The sequence below is a fragment of the Melanotaenia boesemani genome, chromosome 3 (genome assembly GCF_017639745.1).
Source record: "Melanotaenia boesemani isolate fMelBoe1 chromosome 3, fMelBoe1.pri, whole genome shotgun sequence".
In the NCBI taxonomy this organism is placed as follows: Eukaryota; Metazoa; Chordata; class Actinopteri; order Atheriniformes; family Melanotaeniidae; genus Melanotaenia; species Melanotaenia boesemani.
The window spans coordinates 29,334,203-29,352,667 of NC_055684.1; the positions used below are offsets into that span (position 1 = coordinate 29,334,203).

General features: G+C 38.6%; 2 protein-coding genes across 2 annotated transcripts; one reads left to right on the plus strand and one right to left on the minus strand.

Annotated features, from left to right (window-relative positions):
- Positions 1–2,542: 2,542 nt before the first annotated feature.
- On the plus strand, positions 2,543–13,476 carry cse1l (CSE1 chromosome segregation 1-like (yeast)). Its single transcript, XM_041980893.1, has 25 exons — positions 2,543–2,665; positions 4,675–4,767; positions 4,918–5,060; positions 5,216–5,317; positions 5,404–5,549; positions 5,630–5,720; positions 5,849–5,956; positions 6,349–6,441; positions 6,553–6,720; positions 6,809–6,938; positions 7,044–7,109; positions 7,279–7,481; positions 7,619–7,703; positions 8,263–8,324; positions 8,415–8,551; positions 9,388–9,491; positions 9,583–9,680; positions 9,783–9,933; positions 10,020–10,228; positions 10,471–10,568; positions 10,660–10,745; positions 10,852–10,933; positions 11,842–11,988; positions 12,419–12,650; positions 12,842–13,476. The coding sequence occupies exons 2-25, from the start codon at positions 4,683–4,685 to the stop codon at positions 12,929–12,931; spliced, it is 2,916 nt and encodes a 971-aa protein (XP_041836827.1). The 5' UTR covers positions 2,543–2,665; positions 4,675–4,682; the 3' UTR covers positions 12,932–13,476.
- Positions 13,477–13,548: 72 nt separating this feature from the next.
- On the minus strand, positions 13,549–16,762 carry LOC121637016 (retinol dehydrogenase 10-B-like). The gene is made up of 5 exons (XM_041980894.1): positions 16,313–16,762; positions 14,365–14,463; positions 14,149–14,294; positions 13,945–14,076; positions 13,549–13,862 (listed from the first exon to the last, which is right to left on the minus strand). Exons 1-5 carry the CDS (start codon positions 16,760–16,762, stop codon positions 13,742–13,744), a joined length of 948 nt encoding a protein of 315 aa, XP_041836828.1. The 3' UTR covers positions 13,549–13,741.
- Between the last annotated feature and the right edge of the window lie 1,703 nt (positions 16,763–18,465).

Consider the following 18,465-nt stretch of genomic DNA (forward strand, 5'->3'; position numbering starts at 1 on the left):
AGCAAACAAAGTACAAACGGCAGAATATATCCACCCTGTCAGGGTCACATTCATTGTCGAGTGTATACATTGTAATTGCATTGTGGTTATAAAACGTAAATTTGTTAAAAGCTTTTTGGTTCCTTTCTCAAAAATATAGTTCAGTTAATGGGAAAAGAATTTGGATAAAAATTAAATTATGGCAAACTTTTTATTTTTCTTCAAAATCTGTGAGTTTCACTTTATTTTCTAAATAAACTCTTAACAACAAAGCTATCTGGTCAAACTTTCAAACCAGAATATTTGGCCTTCATTTGTCTATACAGGAATCCCACAAAAGATTTTGCTAACTGGTGAAAGTAATTTCTTTCATTTCATAAAACATGAAAATGACCGGCTGGACAATGACATTACAGGATGGACATGTGAAATGTCTTTGAATTGCCTTAATAATGCCAAAACTCTAATGGAAATTATATTTAAAACAAATGTCTGAGGTTCTTTTTCTATCTTATGGGGAAAATATAAGTTGAACAAGCAAGCATTGATATACTACCTGTATGCAGCTGCTGAATAAAAATACCCAAAATGAACCAATAATGTGGCCTTAAAGGTCAAACATCAACTGTAAAAGAACAAAAACGTTTTTAAGTGGAAAAAAACATAAAAATTAATGTTAAAAAGAACACTTAAACACAACTTTAACCTCCCACTTTTTGCCTATACAGCAGTTGCTGTTTGTCATACCTCCATGAGGTGCTTCAAACTTTAAAAAGTGCTTGTTCAGGGCAGGAGCCTGAAACGTCACTGCATAAATTTTTCAGGAGCAGCTTGGTGTACGAATTTTTTTGTCTGTTACTGCCTTTTAGGTCATCCAGTATTACTCTTCTGGGATTCGTGTGTTAACTTCACCTATTTTCAAGGACACTGCCTGCCCCCCCCCCCCCCCCCCCCAAAAAAAAGCCCTTTTCTCCAGTTAGCCTCTGGTTAGTGGCTTTCTTCTGGCTATAGTTCTGTTCTGTCCCAATCCCTTGAGTTCCCTTCACATGTGGAAATGTTCTTACTTTCACTATTAAACATAACTACTGGTGTTTGTCCTTCCATCTGATTTCACCAAACATTTAAGTGATGATCACCATCATTCAGGATGTTTTTCTGACCAGATTTTTTCCTGGAAGACGATAGTTCAACACTATCCTTCCAGTTTTTAACGTGTTGGACAGTCTAACATCTTTTCCACGACCACGGGATGTGTATTTCCACATGATTGTTTAATAAATAGGAAGCTACTAATTGCATCAGGTGGGGTCAAATAACTTGTTTCCAGCTGAAAGACAGTTGCAGTAATTATCCAATAGGAGTTTCCTTTCTATTTGCTTAGTTAAATTCAGGTGGTGACATTGTTCTTGGCCATACAATGTGCCTGCCACTCATGGTACCAACAGATGTCCCGAGATTGTAATTTGAATTCCAGTGTTTTATTTTCCTCAGTGCGATTGGTAAGGGTTAGGACAGCGCTGGACAACATTACAAATGTGTATGTATCTGAGTGTGGTTGTATGTATGCATGTGTGTGTGTGTTGGCGTGACTTATTTGGTCTGAGGGACTCTTAGGGATAAGATTTTGTTGTTGACGTTTTTAAAATAAAATCCGTGTAAAGCAATTTCTTTGTACGAAAAGTGCCTTATATATAAAGTTTTATCGATATTGACAGGGTGGACGATGATTAAAAATGTTTAATATAATTATGAAAATAGAACATATGTGACCAAAATGACTTGTTTTATTAAATATGTTGCTGTGCACAATAAACCCGTGTAAAATGTTTGATTTAGTATTATTTAACCGCTTATTACACACTGTTAACAGAGGGGTGTGACAGGTGTCGTGCCAGAAACTGATTAGACGGCCGCGGGAGCGCGCGCAGCCTGTTATCGCCGTGTTGCTCAGTTTCTGTCTCTGGTCTACGGTTGTTCCTCTATATAAAACCGACATAGCACGCAAATGCAAGTGACAGTATGTCCATATTAACAAAGAAAGTATGCTTTTGTGAGTGCTTTAACGGATTGATTGCAACTGCTGACGAAGAGGTGCTGTATACAGAAATTATATGTTGCTCCTTCACTGTTTAGGCTTCATGTGTTTGCCTTATGCTTGTTTATTTTTAGAATGTCAAGTCCAATTCGTATATGATTTATGTGTTGATTTACAAAGTTTCGCTTTCATTATGTTCATGACTTATTTTGACTTATTTTTGACTTATACAGTACATTTCTTGTCAATAAAATGCAGAATCTACATTAAAGTGGTCTGATTTTATTCAAGAGTTATACCGTACAGATTACTGGCAAAGTAGTACTTTACACCCACCTCCTTACCCTTTTAAAGTGGAACAGGCCTCATAATAATCGTTGTAATTTACCAAATGCACTCCAAAACTCTTTAAGGTCGAATTAAGCCTGCAGAAATTCGGTTTTTGCGCGCGCTCCCGCGGACGTCTAATCAGTTTCTGGCAGACAATTCATTCCACGACACTGACTTCGCCTTCACGTCTGCGCCTGCGCGAACCAGTGACCGCGCAGTTCCTTTTTGCTTCAGACGTTTGTAAGCTGGTACAGAGAGCACGTCTGTGTGTGCTGTGTGTAGTGGCTCTACATCCCAACCTAACTGAAAGATACTGTAACGGTAAGACATTTGTGTTACATAAACGGCAAATATATATGTTTTTGTGGTGTCCGTTTACTCAAAGAGGTTATACAGCAAAGCTGGTGAGTATAAACGTAATGATCGGAAATTAGCTAACTTTATGGTTAGCATCAAACACATTAGCAAGCTAGTGCTAAGATTAGCTGTGTATTTTAGAGGGGACCCGGCTGCTGGATAAGTCTAATAACTGGATCTGCCATAGTCCTTTCCACGCCCGCTTTTGATGTCAATGTGCGTTTAATAATAAGGTAGGCCAGTTGAGCGAAAATGCACATTGTTGGATTTACATATAACTTGATATGCAATTCAGTGCATGTGACATACCGACGCCATGTGCAATATTTGAATTCAAAACCTTTAGCCCGCTAGCTGTGTGTTACACTTCATAAACAGATCTGGAGTCAGGGGGGGTCAGCTGAGCCAGTGCCAGGTTGAGGCATTATAGCCAGCTGCTAGATTTTGAATCAAATGCATGTACGACTCACTCCATGAGAGAAACTGCAAACTTTAGATCAAGAGTCAAACTGGCTTTTTGCGAGCTACGTATTGTTTCAGCAATGTACGCCAGTACACATGGATTATTAGATTTTTGCAGGAGCCAGGACACACGTGTTTCAGATAGATTGGGACTTTTTTTCTACTTTGAATGTAAGATAATATAAATTTATTCATTCACTCACTCATTCTTTGCTTATTGTATGACTGTAGGAACACTTAGAAAGCCACTGACAGTTAACACAGTCCTTCTCTGTATCCATCAATACAATTAAGAGCTTCTACCAGGTAAAGACAATGCCACATTTACAAAGCTATTCACTCCTGCCACCAGGCCAAATTTTATTTAAGAGATTGACCTGAGATTAAGTGGAAAGTGGCCTTGTGGTTTGATTAATTAAAAATTCTACTTTTGTGAAGATGTCATAAAAACTGAACAATACTTGAGCCACAAAAAAGTTCTTAAATTTTTGGGTGAAATTGAAAATGCACTATTACATCATGAATGTTGGTCATTTTAAATAGAATTGTGCATTTGTTATTCCTTCATTTTAGTGAAGAGTCGTTATGATGCAGAAACACTATTAACTCAGATTGTTACAAGATGCTGAACAATAAATGAAATTCAGGTTTAGATGTGTTGCCACCAATTTCAGTCTCAGACATTGGTGTTGACCTTGTGTTTGGTGTAAGTGCCTACACTTGTCATGAATTTAAAAACTACCAATCATTAAATGTTCATGCAGCCATTTTACAAAGGGGTGGATTAAAACCTGCAAGTCTACAAACTGTTGGCTGCAACTGCATCGTCATACTGAAGAGTTATATGATTAAACATTTGTTGTTCTGATATTTTGGTTTTGAAATAAAATTATCTGCCCATCTATATGGACTCATTTCTGATAAATAAATATTTATATTGGGTTTATAAAAGGAAAATACGTGTCTAAATATACTGTATGAATTGATACATCTTAAGCAAAAGGAGCAGTACAAATATGAAAGACGTGAGCCACTGCTCAAGCAATGTAAACACAACGCAAAATGGCAGTTAGATAAAGATAAAGTTAAATTAAGGTCACCTGTAAAGTATAAATAGTGCATTTTAGATGCATTCTGACATCCTACAAAAAGCAGAATATCTCTACTTATTGTGACTAGTATGTGTTTGCAGGCTTTGAAGCAAGACATTCTGCAGCTTGGAAGATTTCTTTCAGGGAATACCTTATTTACTTCAGCTAGAAAATGCCTATTTTCCTAATTTTACAGCAACATATCTCTGTAAGCATTAAACTGGTCTTCCTGTAAACCAGAGCTGCTCCCCCATGAAAAAATGTTTTGTGCAATTATAATGGTTGTAGAAACGGTTCACTCAGCAAACTGTCATATATTCTATATGTCATATATTCTATATCTATATATATATATATATATATATATATATATATATATATATATATATATATTCTTTCGTTCACTTACTCTTCCCAAAGTTGCAAGCATGGAGCTGAATGATGCCAATCTCCAAACCCTGACGGAGTTCCTAAGGAAAACACTGGACCCAGACCCAACAGTCAGGCGTCCTGGTAGGTTTACTTCATGACAAACCATTTATTTATCCTACTAGTGTATAGAGAAAAGTCGTTTCCATAGACTTACCTGTGCAAGGTTTTTACTTGACATGTGTGAGTTCTCCATTGTTGCACTTGTTTATTTTTTATTTTTTCTCCTCTCAGCTGAGAAGTTTCTTGAATCTGTGGAGGGAAGCCAGAACTACCCTTTGTTACTTCTCACTTTGCTGGAAAAGTCCCAAGACAATGTGATTCGTGTCTGTGCTGCGGTTACATTCAAGAATTACATTAAAAGAAACTGGCGAATTGTGAGTCTCAACAAATATTATAGTTCTCCTCAGTCAGAAAAGTTTAATGTAAAATACTATTCTAATATGTGTGACATATTAACGCACAGACAGGATAGTTTTTGTTTGGCATTTGTCCATGTATGACTTCAGTGCTGTTGGTTTTGTCCTTAAAGGTTGAAGATGAACCAAACAAAATCTCTGATGCAGACCGAACAGCTATTAAAGCCAACATTGTAAATTTAATGCTGAGCAGCCCAGAACAGATTCAAAAACAGGTATGTCGTCATAACTGAAGGGGTCTCATTGGAAGTATGAAGTAGTATGCTTAACCACCATTTACATAAACTATTCATCTCTGCAGCTGAGTGATGCCATCAGCATCATAGGAAGAGAAGACTTTCCTCAAAAATGGCCAGACCTTCTAACGGAGATGGTGACCCGCTTTAGAAGTGGAGACTTCCACATCATCAATGGGGTGCTTCGGACTGCACATTCCCTCTTTAAGAGGTAGAGTTCCCTCCGTCAATGATTAGTTCTCTATGGGTGTATTTACAGATTTAAATATTCTCTGCATTTACTTTTTTAAGGTACCGCCACGAGTTCAAGTCAAACGAGCTTTGGTCTGAGATAAAACTTGTACTGGACACATTTGCCCTACCTTTGACAGAGCTGTTCAAGGTTTGTAATCTAACAGTTGTATTTCTGCATTCTTATAAGTCAGCTAAATGTTGTCCACCACTTAATATCTTTTCAGACGTGAAGATTGCGTCTTAGTAATATTAAACTGTTTTCTCTATTTGTTGCAGGCCACAATTGAGTTGTGTCAGACTCACACTAATGACATCCATGCCTTGAAAGTTCTCTTCTCATCTCTGACGCTCATCTCCAAACTTTTCTATAGTCTTAACTTTCAGGTCAGGACAGTTTTATTATTATTTTTTTTCACTAAACAGTTAACAGTTATGAATATTGTGAGTGTATTTTTTTTTTATCACTAATAGATTAATTCTTTCTTAAAAAAAAAAAAAAAAAAAAAATCTCACAAGGGCCAATTGTTATTTCTTGGCCAGAAATGAGTTAAAAAACTAATAAGAAATAATCCAATAAACTGTCATGTATACTTTGATTTAATTATTAGGGTCCCTTATTGATGAATCAAGCCACATTGATATTTAATAACAAGCCATGTATTAGTATTTTTACGACATTCTAAGTTAGCTCCATGTAGAAATCGGACCGTTTTTGTCATTTGTGTCATCTTTATTAAGAGGGGTTGTTTGTAACTGTTTTCATCATTGTCCTACAGGACCTCCCAGAGTTTTTTGAGGACAACATGGAAACCTGGATGACAAATTTCCATGGCTTACTGACTTTGGATAATAAGCTTTTACAGACAGATGTGTGTTGTATTTTTTTCTCCTCTAATATATTATTCATCAGTACGTGTTGTTTATTTTGTTTTGTTTTTTAACCATAATATATTTGGTTCTCTCATAATGAAACCCTCCAGGATGAGGAGGAGGCCGGCCTTCTGGAGCTGCTGAAGTCTCAGATATGTGACAATGCTGCTCTCTATGCCCAGAAGTATGATGAGGAATTTCAGCCGTTCCTGCCACGCTTTGTTACTGCCATCTGGAACCTTTTAGTCTCTACTGGCCAAGAAGTCAAATATGATCTGGTGAGAGTACTCGGCCCCCATTATGTGTGTGTTTATTTCTTTGTTTTCATGCATCATCTATGTACTGATTACACTCTTTGTTTTGCAGCTTGTAAGTAATGCTATCCAGTTTTTGGCATCGGTCTGTGAAAGACCACACTACAAGCATCTGTTTGAGGACCAAAATACACTCACTAGCATTTGTGAGAAGGTTATTGTGCCCAACATGGAGTTCAGAAGTAAGTGATCATTTTGCACCTGGAAACGTTATTTTTAGCTGACTCAGACTCTGATTTCTTCCTGTGTGGTTACAAACATCAAATGTCCATGTCTTGCTCTATTAGGTGCAGACGAGGAGGCCTTTGAAGATAACTCTGAAGAATACATTCGAAGAGATCTTGAAGGATCTGGTAAATATTGATGGTTTAATCACCCTGTTCAATGATCAGTTTTAAAAAAACAAAAAGGAAAAACATGGTTGGCAAAATTTTCAGTCACTCAGCTTATTAGACTTCTTGATGTTAAAATTCTTTTTAATCTTTTTTTTTTTTTTCCCTTTTCCCCCCCATCCTTTCGTAGACATTGACACTCGCCGTAGGGCAGCATGCGACTTGGTGAGAGGCCTCTGTAAGTTTTTTGAGGGACCCGTCACAGCAATCTTCTCTGGCTATGTGAACTCGATGCTTACAGAATATGCAAAAAACCCCAGAGAGAACTGGAAACACAAGGATGCTGCCATCTATCTGGTCACATCACTAGCATCCAAAGCTCAGACACAGAAGGTGCGGTTGATATGCATTAACAGATGTAGTTAGTTAACCAAGTAAAAGCTAACATACTAAGGTAAATAAGTTAAAGCTGTTAGATTCAGTAGGTGCATTTTGTTTATTCTCTTGCCTTTTTTCTGTTTTCCTGACAGCATGGAATAACACAAGCTAATGAGTTGGTGAATCTGACCGAATTCTTTGTGAACCACATTCTTCCAGACTTAAAATCCTCCAATGGTAAGAATGCTGCTGACTTAAAGCATACTGCATTTTGGCTTACAATAAAAGTGGTTTCTTCTATAAATGCTTTTAATTTTGTGTAAACCAAAAATGTCCTGGGCCCTCATCTATCATTTGTTTATAGAAACTGTCCTAACTTTCATCCAATGAATGAAATTTAGAATGGCCATAAGTACAAAATAATCCAGATTTATTAAACGTGTGGAGGCCAGTCATACGCATGTTAGTAAATAATTAGCTGTTGATCAGTAATCAGTAACACCCTCTTTTATCAAATATAGAAACAGCACATGCCTGTAGAAGTCACATTGCTTGTGGAGTGATGGAGAGAGAGAATTTCTGCTGAATTTGAATCCAAACATTTGTTAATTCATTCAAATTTGGTTCACATTTATTTAAAAAATAGTACAAGAGATAAATATATCAATATTTAGTTTTTGCAGATAAAACTTGGCTTATCTGATAATGAAACTGCTTTTAACTGTTTTATTAAATAATGCAGTTCTGTTGCTTGACATGTGCCCACAATATAACTATTCTTATATTTTTATTGTAGTTAATGAATTTCCTGTGCTGAAGGCAGATGCAATCAAGTATGTGATGATCTTCAGAAGTCAGGTATGAACCCCAACTTTTACCCTAGCCCCTTAAATTTTCTAAGTAAAATTAAATTGCTCACTGGGGGCTCACTCCGTCTTTTTCCTTCAGCTTCCCAAAGAGCAGCTGCTGCAGGCAGTTCCTCTTCTGATAACTCACCTGCAGGCTGAAAGCACGGTCGAACACACTTATGCTGCCCATGCTTTGGAGAGGTTGTTTACTTTGAGAGGCCCCAACAACACAACACTGTGAGTATCGGGCTAAATAGTGAGATATTCATACAGCATGTCCTTTTATAAGTTCAATGTGTAAGAGTTAGAGCGATCTGTTGTCAGATTTGCAATATAAACCAAAACATGCCACTACTTTACACACAGTACACTTCTAAATGAACCAAAATACTTGATGAGGTTTCACTTGTGAAAACATAAAAAGGAAGTGGTCATCATAAGTGTATGTTTTGTCTTTAAAGGAAAGACTAGTCTTTTAACAACTATTCATACAACCATCAAGGGAAACACATTTTTGCGTTTCACTCTTAACTGATTTGGCATAAAGGTTTTAAATATGAACAACTTCAGAAGGTACTTGATTTTAATTTTGTTCAGCCGTGCACGTTCCTGTGATGAACACAACCCTGGGAAAGTTAAGAAAAAGCTGATATTTTTCTGTGATTATAAAGTGCTTGATGTGTTTTCTGAAGCATATTCTTTGTGCTGTTCTCACCTGTGGTCACGCGCATGTCTGTGTGTGTGCGCCTTTCTCATCATATAGGATACACTGTAAATAATCATCCTCCTGGTGTAAGTTGTCTCTTAGCTGGAGTTTATGTGCTGACTGGTGGGAATTTCCTCTCGTAGAAAGCAGCAAATCTCACAGCGTTCAAGTGTGCAGCTAAATTCTGGCCACTAATGATGACCCAGTTGCCCGCAGTCATTTCTCCCACTTGGCAGCATGTTTATGTTTCACAAAAATTTTTTATATAACACAAAATTAAATGACACAGAACTGCATAAAGTCTATGTAAACCTTTGCATTAATTTTAATAGCTTTTAATTGGTTATCGTCCTCTCTGTATTGCCAGCATCACTTCTGCAGAGATGGCACCTTTTACTGAACAGCTGCTCAACAACTTGTTCAAAGCGCTGGCTCTTCCTGGTTCTGCAGAAAACGAATATATCATGAAGGGTAACAGTTTAAAATGTTTTTATTGCTCCCTAATCTAGTGTCCATTTAGTTATGTATACTCATCATGTCTTTTTCTCCTGTATTTCTAAAGCTATCATGCGCAGCTTCTCCTTGCTGCAGGATGTCATTGTTCCCTACATTCCCACTCTGATTGGTCAGCTAACTCAAAAGCTCCTCTTAGTGAGCAAGGTGAGTTTTTTTTTTTAACTTCTAAATACAGTTAGATTTGCAAAGAAGCATGTTTTTAGGATAAACATGTTGAACTATCTAAAATCTTTAACATGCTTTCAGAATCCTAGCAAGCCTCACTTTAATCACTACCTGTTCGAGTCCCTGTGCCTGTCGGTGAGGATCACCTGCAAAGCCAACCCCCCCACAGTTAGCAGCTTCGAGGAAGCACTCTTCCCTGTCTTCACCGAGATCCTTCAGAACGATGTCCAGGGTGTGTCAACGTCCTGTGAAACTGACTTTAATTTTTAAAGATGTGTTAATGAGACAACTCATTTTAAATTTTTATTTCTTTTGCAGAGTTTCTTCCATACGTGTTTCAGGTGATGTCCCTCCTCCTAGAAATCCACTCCAACTCCATTCCCTCTTCCTACATGGCTTTATTCCCTCACTTGCTGCAGCCTGTTTTGTGGGAACGGACAGGGAACATTCCTCCTCTTGTGCGCCTACTTCAAGCTTACCTTGAGAAGGGAGGTGCTAGCATTGCTGCTTCTGCTGCTGACAAAATAGTAAGTAATCACCCTGAATATCACAGGGAATCTGGGGAATAAAATAAATGAGTTTAGTGATTGACTGTAACACTAAATGCCAGAATGTGCTGCTCATAAAATTCAGTATTGTTTGACAAATGGAGGATAACGGCATGAAAAGCTGTGTTTCTGCTTTAATACTAAAGAAAAAAGATTGTGTATTTTTTTATTGTTGGTGAATAGTTTATTCATCGATGGATCTCGCCATCTTTCCCCTTCAGCCTGGCTTACTTGGAGTTTTCCAAAAGCTTATTGCTTCCAAGGCCAATGACCACCAAGGTTTTTACCTTCTCAACAGCATCATAGAGCACATGCCCCCGTAAGTTGTTTACAGTAATCAATTATTGAATCATCTCAAATACTGTACCGGGTGAACTTTATTTTGACATCCTTTACTCTTTATTTGCCAGAGAATCTCTCACCCAGTACAGGAAACAGATCTTCATTTTGCTCTTTCAGAGGCTACAAAGCTCTAAAACCACCAAGTTCATCAAGAGTTCGTACAGTCTTTTCTTTGTATTCTGAGCTTTTAGCGTAATTATAAATAGTCAGATCAAGCCTTTTAACTTTTTTTTACAGTGGGTATTTTCTGTTTCTCAAAGGTTTCTTGGTGTTTGTCAACTTGTATTGTGTCAAATATGGAGCGATAGCACTTCAGGAGATTTTTGACAGCATCCAGCCAAAGTAAGTAAACATCTCTACTCACCTGCCCTCCCACTTCCCACCCAACAGTGTGACACAAAAGTAGACTGTAAAGAGTGGAAGCTGTATGTACAGTATTGACTTAATTTGTGTGAATGAACAGTGAATTTTGCTGGTAGGATTTTCCATGCTGCATCTTAGTCTTGGTTCACAATGGAAACATGCATGCATGCAGCTCATTGTTCATTTTATGCCAGATTTATTTAATCTCTGCTTCAGTGTAGTCAGCAGAAAAATGAGTGCAGTCCTCATTGCAAATGCTGCAGGCAGTGCATTACATCTGTTCCAGGACAGTTTGATTGCAATATGTTTATCTTATAAACTGTTTTTCTTCCTGAAAAGTGGTGTTTTTTATTACTGCATTCCTTGTGCCATCTTCACCAGACATGTAAGGCTACAGTGTCACAGGAGGGTCTCAGTGAAGTTTACTTTTGAAAACAATATAAAAAACTAGTAGTTCTATGGAGCAAGCGAGAGTAAAAAGAAGAGCAAATTTGAACATTATGCTACCACAACATCCCTCCATTAGTTCATGAGGCGTTTATAAACACACCTCATACTGTCCTTTTAACTGAATCTTTTTTTTAAGTTAAAAAAAATTCAACATTTTTTTCAAGTAGCACGTTTGGGCCTGGTTTGAAAATTTTGTCACACTTAATAATAGTTACAGTCCAGGAACCCTGTGATAGTTTAGTAGCTAAATTAGGAGACTAAGCTTTCTAGAGGGTAGCATAGTTATATGTAGAATTATTATATAGGAATGTTTGTCTCCTAAAGACACTTTAGTACTAGTGTTTCTGATTTCTAGTATTCCTTTGTTCCAGTGTTTTTGCAGGACTGTCCTGATATTTGAATTGGAAATAGAAAATGTTTTGCCTTTTGTGTTGCAGAATGTTTGGCATGGTATTGGAGAAAATTGTTATTCCAGAGGTTCAGAAGGTGTCTGGAGCAGTTGAGAAGAAGATTTGTGCTGTTGGTATCACAAAAGTCCTAACAGAGTGTCCTGCAATGATGGACACGGAGTACACTAAACTCTGGTAAGAAACCAGGCTGAAAGAACGTACGTCTGTCTGTCTGTCTGTCTGTCTGTCTGTCTGTCTGTCTGTCTGTCTGGACCTCAACTTAGAGCCTTGGTATGGAAAAAAGATGCCACAATATCTTGGAAGGCTGAAAACATGTGGAATCAAAGTCTTAAATCAATTTATGACCATCAGGAGAAATTGTCTGTAGGGAAAAAGTTGGTGACTTGTAGCTAGCGTTCAAGACACCTTGGTACTGATTATTTATATAAGAAGAATAACAGCAATTGGAACAGTGTCGCAGTAATTGTGGCTAGGTATATGATGCTTCAGGGTGTGAAGCACAGGGCAAAGCAGGTTATGGGACCTCAATACCCTCTAATTCATATAGAGACACCAATTAATCTTATTGCACTGAGTAAAACAGTTATTTGCTGCTTCTGTTCAGGACCCCTCTGCTGCAGGCTCTTATTGGCCTGTTTGAGTTACCAGAAGATGACAGCATCCCAGATGATGAGCACTTCATTGACATCGAAGACACACCAGGCTATCAGACGGCATTCTCACAGCTGGCCTTTGCTGGAAAGAAGGAGCACGACCCAATAGGAGATGCCGTGGGCAATCCAAAAATCCTGCTGGCTCAGTCCCTCCACAAGCTTTCCACTGCCTGTCCTGGAAGGGTGTGTTCAATAGTGCATATTTTTCACCAAAAACAAGCTGCATTTGCTTCCTTTCATTTTTTTTTCTCCACAGATTAGGATTAAATTGATAAGATTGAATAAAAATTTAAAATGAAGAAAAGGATTGGATTGCATTTGATGTGTTGCAGAAATCACAATTAAGCAAGATCTTGCTTCTCTGTCTGGTGCAGGTTCCTTCTATGCTGAGCACCAATTTGAATGCAGAGGCCCTCCAGTTCCTGCAGGGGTACCTACAGGCAGCCACTGTGCAACTTGTGTAAAACTGATGTGACAATGGAGAGTTGTTGAAACCACAGTACGCTGCAGCCAGAGACCCCAGGTCACATGACGGATCCACTTCAGCTGAATTTCAGACTTTACAAATGTTTGATGGAATTACAAGAGAAGTATTTTTGCTTGAGTTAAGGATGTGTCTTCTGATGGAAGATTTTTAATGGTTTTAAAGACACAACCAAGTAGGCAAAACCAAATTATGTTTGTTTGATTTTTTTTTTTTTGGACTAACAAGGATTTGGATATGGTGAATATGGATTGGTACTGGTGCAGTTATCTGTGTTGGCAACATCAGCAGCAGCAAAGGTGAAATGAACAGTGTTGTGAAATACAAAACAGCTCAAATAAACGGAAAAGATTTACTTAGTGCTGTTTTCTTTTTGTATGTTTGAATTCCTTTTTATAGTCAATGAGACTTAATTGTGCGGTTCATATTTTCTTGTTGCATGTTTCCCTCAAATTTGTTAATGTGTAGTCCTTTTTTCCCCGCACCTGCTATTGTGAATAAAGAGGCACTTGTATAAATCTGTTACCACTGTAGTCTTAGTTTTTCTATCAACTATATTTTTGATTATCTTTTTAACTTTTAAGTGATCCTTTGCATTCAATTATGGACCTTTCTCAATTTGCTTTTTCTGACATTTATGCAGAAATGTTCTTCATATTCAAGTTGCAGGAAAGTCAGAGGGGGAATAAAATGAGCAAGTGCAAATACTGGACTCTCCCTTGAGATGACATGTACTCTACAAGCCTTTGGTGCCTGCATCAGTCCATTAAACAACAGTTTTAAGACAGTCTTAGGAAGCCTTGACATGGCCATTAGAGGTCTTCATCTCAGCATTTTTGATGAAAGGTAGCATGCATTTGTCACCTCCCATGAAGCGATATGTCACAACATTTGCCTCCCAAGGTAACAATCTGCAAACAGAAAACCAAAGTCAAGTGAATTAAAAGCGTGGTCCGAGCAACTAGTTATCTGAAGAATCCTATAAATACTTACGCTCTTGCAAGGAAAGGGATGTACATGAGACGAGGAATACAGATCATTTGCTGCTCTCCTAAAATGGCTTTCATGGATTGCTGAACCGTGTAAAGTGGCTCCAGAGGCGGGATTAGACTTCGAAGTTCTCGTCTGGTGGAAATTAAAAGGAACATGTGTATCACTGTGACCAGTCAGCTCAAATGATAAACAATGATGCCTCACCTGATTTCACAACCTGCAAACATCCCTGTGTCCACGATATAAGGACACACTAAAGTAGTTTTGATGCCATCGTGGTTTTCTGCTCGCAGCTCATGTGCCAGTGACTCATGGAAACCAACGGCTCCAAATTTACTGGCACAGTAATCCTAGAAAAATGAAGCAACCTGTTAGCATGGCAAGTTTCTGTTCTTCATGGTCTCTTGTTGTGCATCGTACCTCTACGCATGCTGTGGTGAACAGTCCAAGAGCACTTGCTATGGTTACAATGTGACCGTGGTTCTTTGCTTTCATCCGAGGGAGGAAAGCCTTTGTCATCTGTTGAGGTGTGTATTAGAAATATGATTTTAGTATTGGAACAAAAGTACAAAGTAGGTTTATGGTCAAAGACTGAATAAAGTCTGCTTTATAGACTTTGCATCATTATGCCCTCTCTCAGTGTTCTTGTAATATATTTAACCAGTAAGATACTTGAATTATAGCAAATGATAGTTAAATAAGGACATTCCTAAAAGTATGCAAAAGCTGGAGAGCCATTAAAAAGTTTTAGTCCCATGTAAGTTTTATGAAGGGTTATTAGGTTGTCAAGGTCTATGGCTTGTTCACATTCATTGTTGTGGCAGGTAATGCACATTTCAAAACTTTAATCTACTGTGACTCAAACATTTTTTCAACAAGAAGCCGCCACACTAGCTGTCACCACCTTTAAATTAAAATATTTGATGCCCACAAAGCAGGACAAGGTTAGAGAAAGACTGATATGAAACATCAGTATGATGTTTTTCTCAGTTAATGTAGTTAAGAAACAGCACTTGACCAGAACTATTAAGACCTGGAAAACTAAAAACTTCAAGGAAGAAGACTTAATGGAGCTTCAGCTGGCTCTGGAGTGGTGGTGCTGTTCTATTATGCAACTGCACCTGCACATCAACCCAATGAAGAGTCAACTAGAAAAAAAATATCCTGTATCCTCACTTTTTTTCAACATCATACATTTGGCAATGAACAGCTAAACCAGATAGCCTTCAATTAACAAAGGGATGAAAAGGTAGAAAAAAAAAAAAAGTAAGTGCATGATTATTATGAATGAGCATTAAATGCACAGGTGAAGTTCTGAGTTTGTGTTAAAGAATGGATTTGATTTATAACAAACATTTTACACTTTAAAAATGCCAAGGATAACGTTTGCGTTAGGATGTCAATCCTCAAACACATCAAAATCTTAAACGGCTTCAACTGCCACGAGCTTAAATTCCTGCATCATCTGCATCAATGGAAATCTGTGCATAGACCTAAAATTAGCAGCACAGGCGTCACAACTTATGGATTTCACAGAAATAAAGGCTATTTTGGGGGAAGATGAAATCTGCAACAAAACGTGTTAAGCTGAGGGAGGCAGATTTTTTTTTAACTACTACCGGTTTGGTTCGCTTTATACTCAATTTTTATAAGTTAAAACGAACCCTGCGTGTAATAACTATTTATTAAACTGCAGCTGCTCATGTTATGATTATTTCAGAGCAGGGACATGTAATAATATAAGATCACATGGCGGTATCGATATAGCACATCACAGCCTGACCAGTTCTGGGTCCCGCGCCAGTCTGACCCGTACTGGGTCAGGTGCTCATGAGTGTCCAATGTGCTTCCTCAAAACAGAAACCAGCAACCCATTGCACATCTGTTGCAGATATCCTTGGGTATTTGGTGCTAATGAGCTTGTCCTTTTTATTTATGAGCATGTGGTTTTGGCTTAAAGAGGATCAAAAGCAGAATCACATGCTTTCTCAGGGGGCTCACGTGAAGTCCTTTTAGCCTATTCTTTTAACGATGGTCCAAAATGTCACCTTCAACTTTAGCTTGAATACCAAAGCAAGCACAGTTGCGCCTTACATACATGCTTATATTAAGATATCTGTTTATACAGATTAATTGATGATTAACTGAAGTTTTTTTCTATTCAGGACATGCTGTACGACCCGCTGCAGTACAGGCTGCTCTGATCCCTTTACACACGGGCGCACAAACACCGACCCGAGCCATCAAGGAGAACAGTGAATGGGCGTTACATAATCCACATCGAGTCGTGCTACAGTAGCCCTGTCTCTATAAGTGCTTCTTTCTTCTCTGGGGTGTGTGCGTAAAAGATGCGTGCGTCAGATCTCACCCAAAACAGTGCATGACAGTTCACCAACAGAGTCCGCTCCAAAAGTTCGTCAGGGCACTCCAAGAACCTGCGTCCGGCTACTACGCCTGCGTTGTTGACCAGTATAGCGATATCCCCGATCTCCGCTCTCACCCTGTCCGCCGTCTCATAAATGCTCCGCCGCTTGGACAGGTCCACGGTGAACGTGTGCACCTTAACACCCAGTTCCCGCGCCAGCTTGGCGGTCTGCTCGTTGGCGGCTGTGTTGCAGTCCCACAGCACCAGGTGCGCTCCCTCTTTGGCAAACTCCAGAGCGAACAGGCGACCTAGCGCACCTCCGGCTCCTGTGATCAGACAGAGCTCCCCATCGATGCACTTCAGCCTCGGATGAAGGAAAGTCTGGATGATGGCGCACAGGATGGAGTAGGTCATGTCCATGAGCATCATCAGCAGGTCCACTATGACAATCATGATGCTGTTGCACTTCAGTGTGATCCTTTAGTTCACAGAAGTTTAGGAGACCACCAAGCTTTGTGGAGTGTTAGCTGTAGCTGCGTGACGTGGTTATGGATGCCCACTTTATATAACGTGTGTGTACCGGATTAGAACACTGACTGATGAAGGGCTTTTTGTCTGATGCCTGAGGAGCTGACTGGCTAACTCGTTCATAAACAGTGGATGTATGACTGAGGAAAGGATTAAGAAAGGCCAAACACTTAGAGCCAAAGCCAGCATGTCACACATTTATTCAGCCTCCATCACTGAATAAATTTCATGTAACCCGAACAGGCCAAAGCTTTATAGTCTGTATTTCATTCCTCTGTGCAATATACACAACTTTTCTTTGACCTTTCACAAATACATCCGTGAACTACACAAGTTTATCAGTGAAAGGTATTTACTACACAGACATTCCTTTAGTCTGGTACAGAAAGTTATTTCTGACTCATAGTGTGAATGGGATTATCCAAGTCGGGGTAAAATGTTAAAGTGACAAGCTTAGCATGTGTGCACAAATCCCTAATATGTGCAAATTTTCATAAACAATTTTTTGGTAAAACCACATTCAGACCAATACTTCTGTAAGCTGCACTTAATGTTTTATTTTATTTATATTTGCATTAACAGACTTTAGAGGTCCAGTTGGTGCTGCAGAGCTTCTTGAGGGAGTGAAAACTGTGTCTTGCATGGGAGAAGTCTAAAGTTCTGACTGGCATTGACTGTGATGTAATGCTCTTCAAAGCTGAGTGCAGATGATCAGCATAATGTAGTGCAGCATGACAAATGAGAATTTGTTGTCTGCTTCCAGAGGGCCTTTATCAGTAATGATTAAGGTGGGTATTAAGAGTCAGTCTGGCTAAAGCATTCATGATTCTTTAATTTGCATAAAAAAATAAATAGAAACAAAGACAGGGGTGCTTAGAGGTCAACACATATTTTGTCATAATCTTAGTGCCAAATGTACTGAAACACTGTGAAATAAGAAATAAATGGTGCTAAAATGATTAGTCTGGACACTCAACCATCTGACTGTTTACCAGGAAACAAACATTTTCTGGTTGCTTTAGTTATATATGTTTTAGTTTCTCTCTATTTTAATATAAACTCTCTAAATAGATGTAATATAAACTGTCTGATGTTCAGATTAAGACAGAGATGTGCAATTGTAGACATCTTTAGTCTCTAACACCTTCGAAAGTGAATGTCACATAACCAGAATACAGAATATCTGCTAAACAGAGTTTTTGATAAGAGGGAAAGTTTAATGTGATTGTTTGGGCAAGAGGAGAAAGAGAAAGAGGGAGAAACACAACTTTCACAGGGTTTTCGTAGCGTCTTTTTGGAAGGATCCACACTTCCAGTCAAAAGTTTGGACACACTTTCCTATTGGATTTAACGGGAAAGTGTATCCAAACTTCATGGTACTGTAACGGCTGTTTGTGTAATTGTTCTGCAAGATCTGCACTTCAATCTGATGATTTTTCGACAGGCAAAGGAGCTTTGTTGCCCCCTTTATGTGGAGCATCCTTCCTTGGAGCCTCTTCTTCATACACATCATACAGCATCACAGCACAAGATGTCCTGGTGCAGCTACAACAAACACAGGAGGTTGTTTCAGACTCATGTAACCAGCACACAAGCAGGGTGCAGCTTGTGTATGTAGAGCCTGTTTT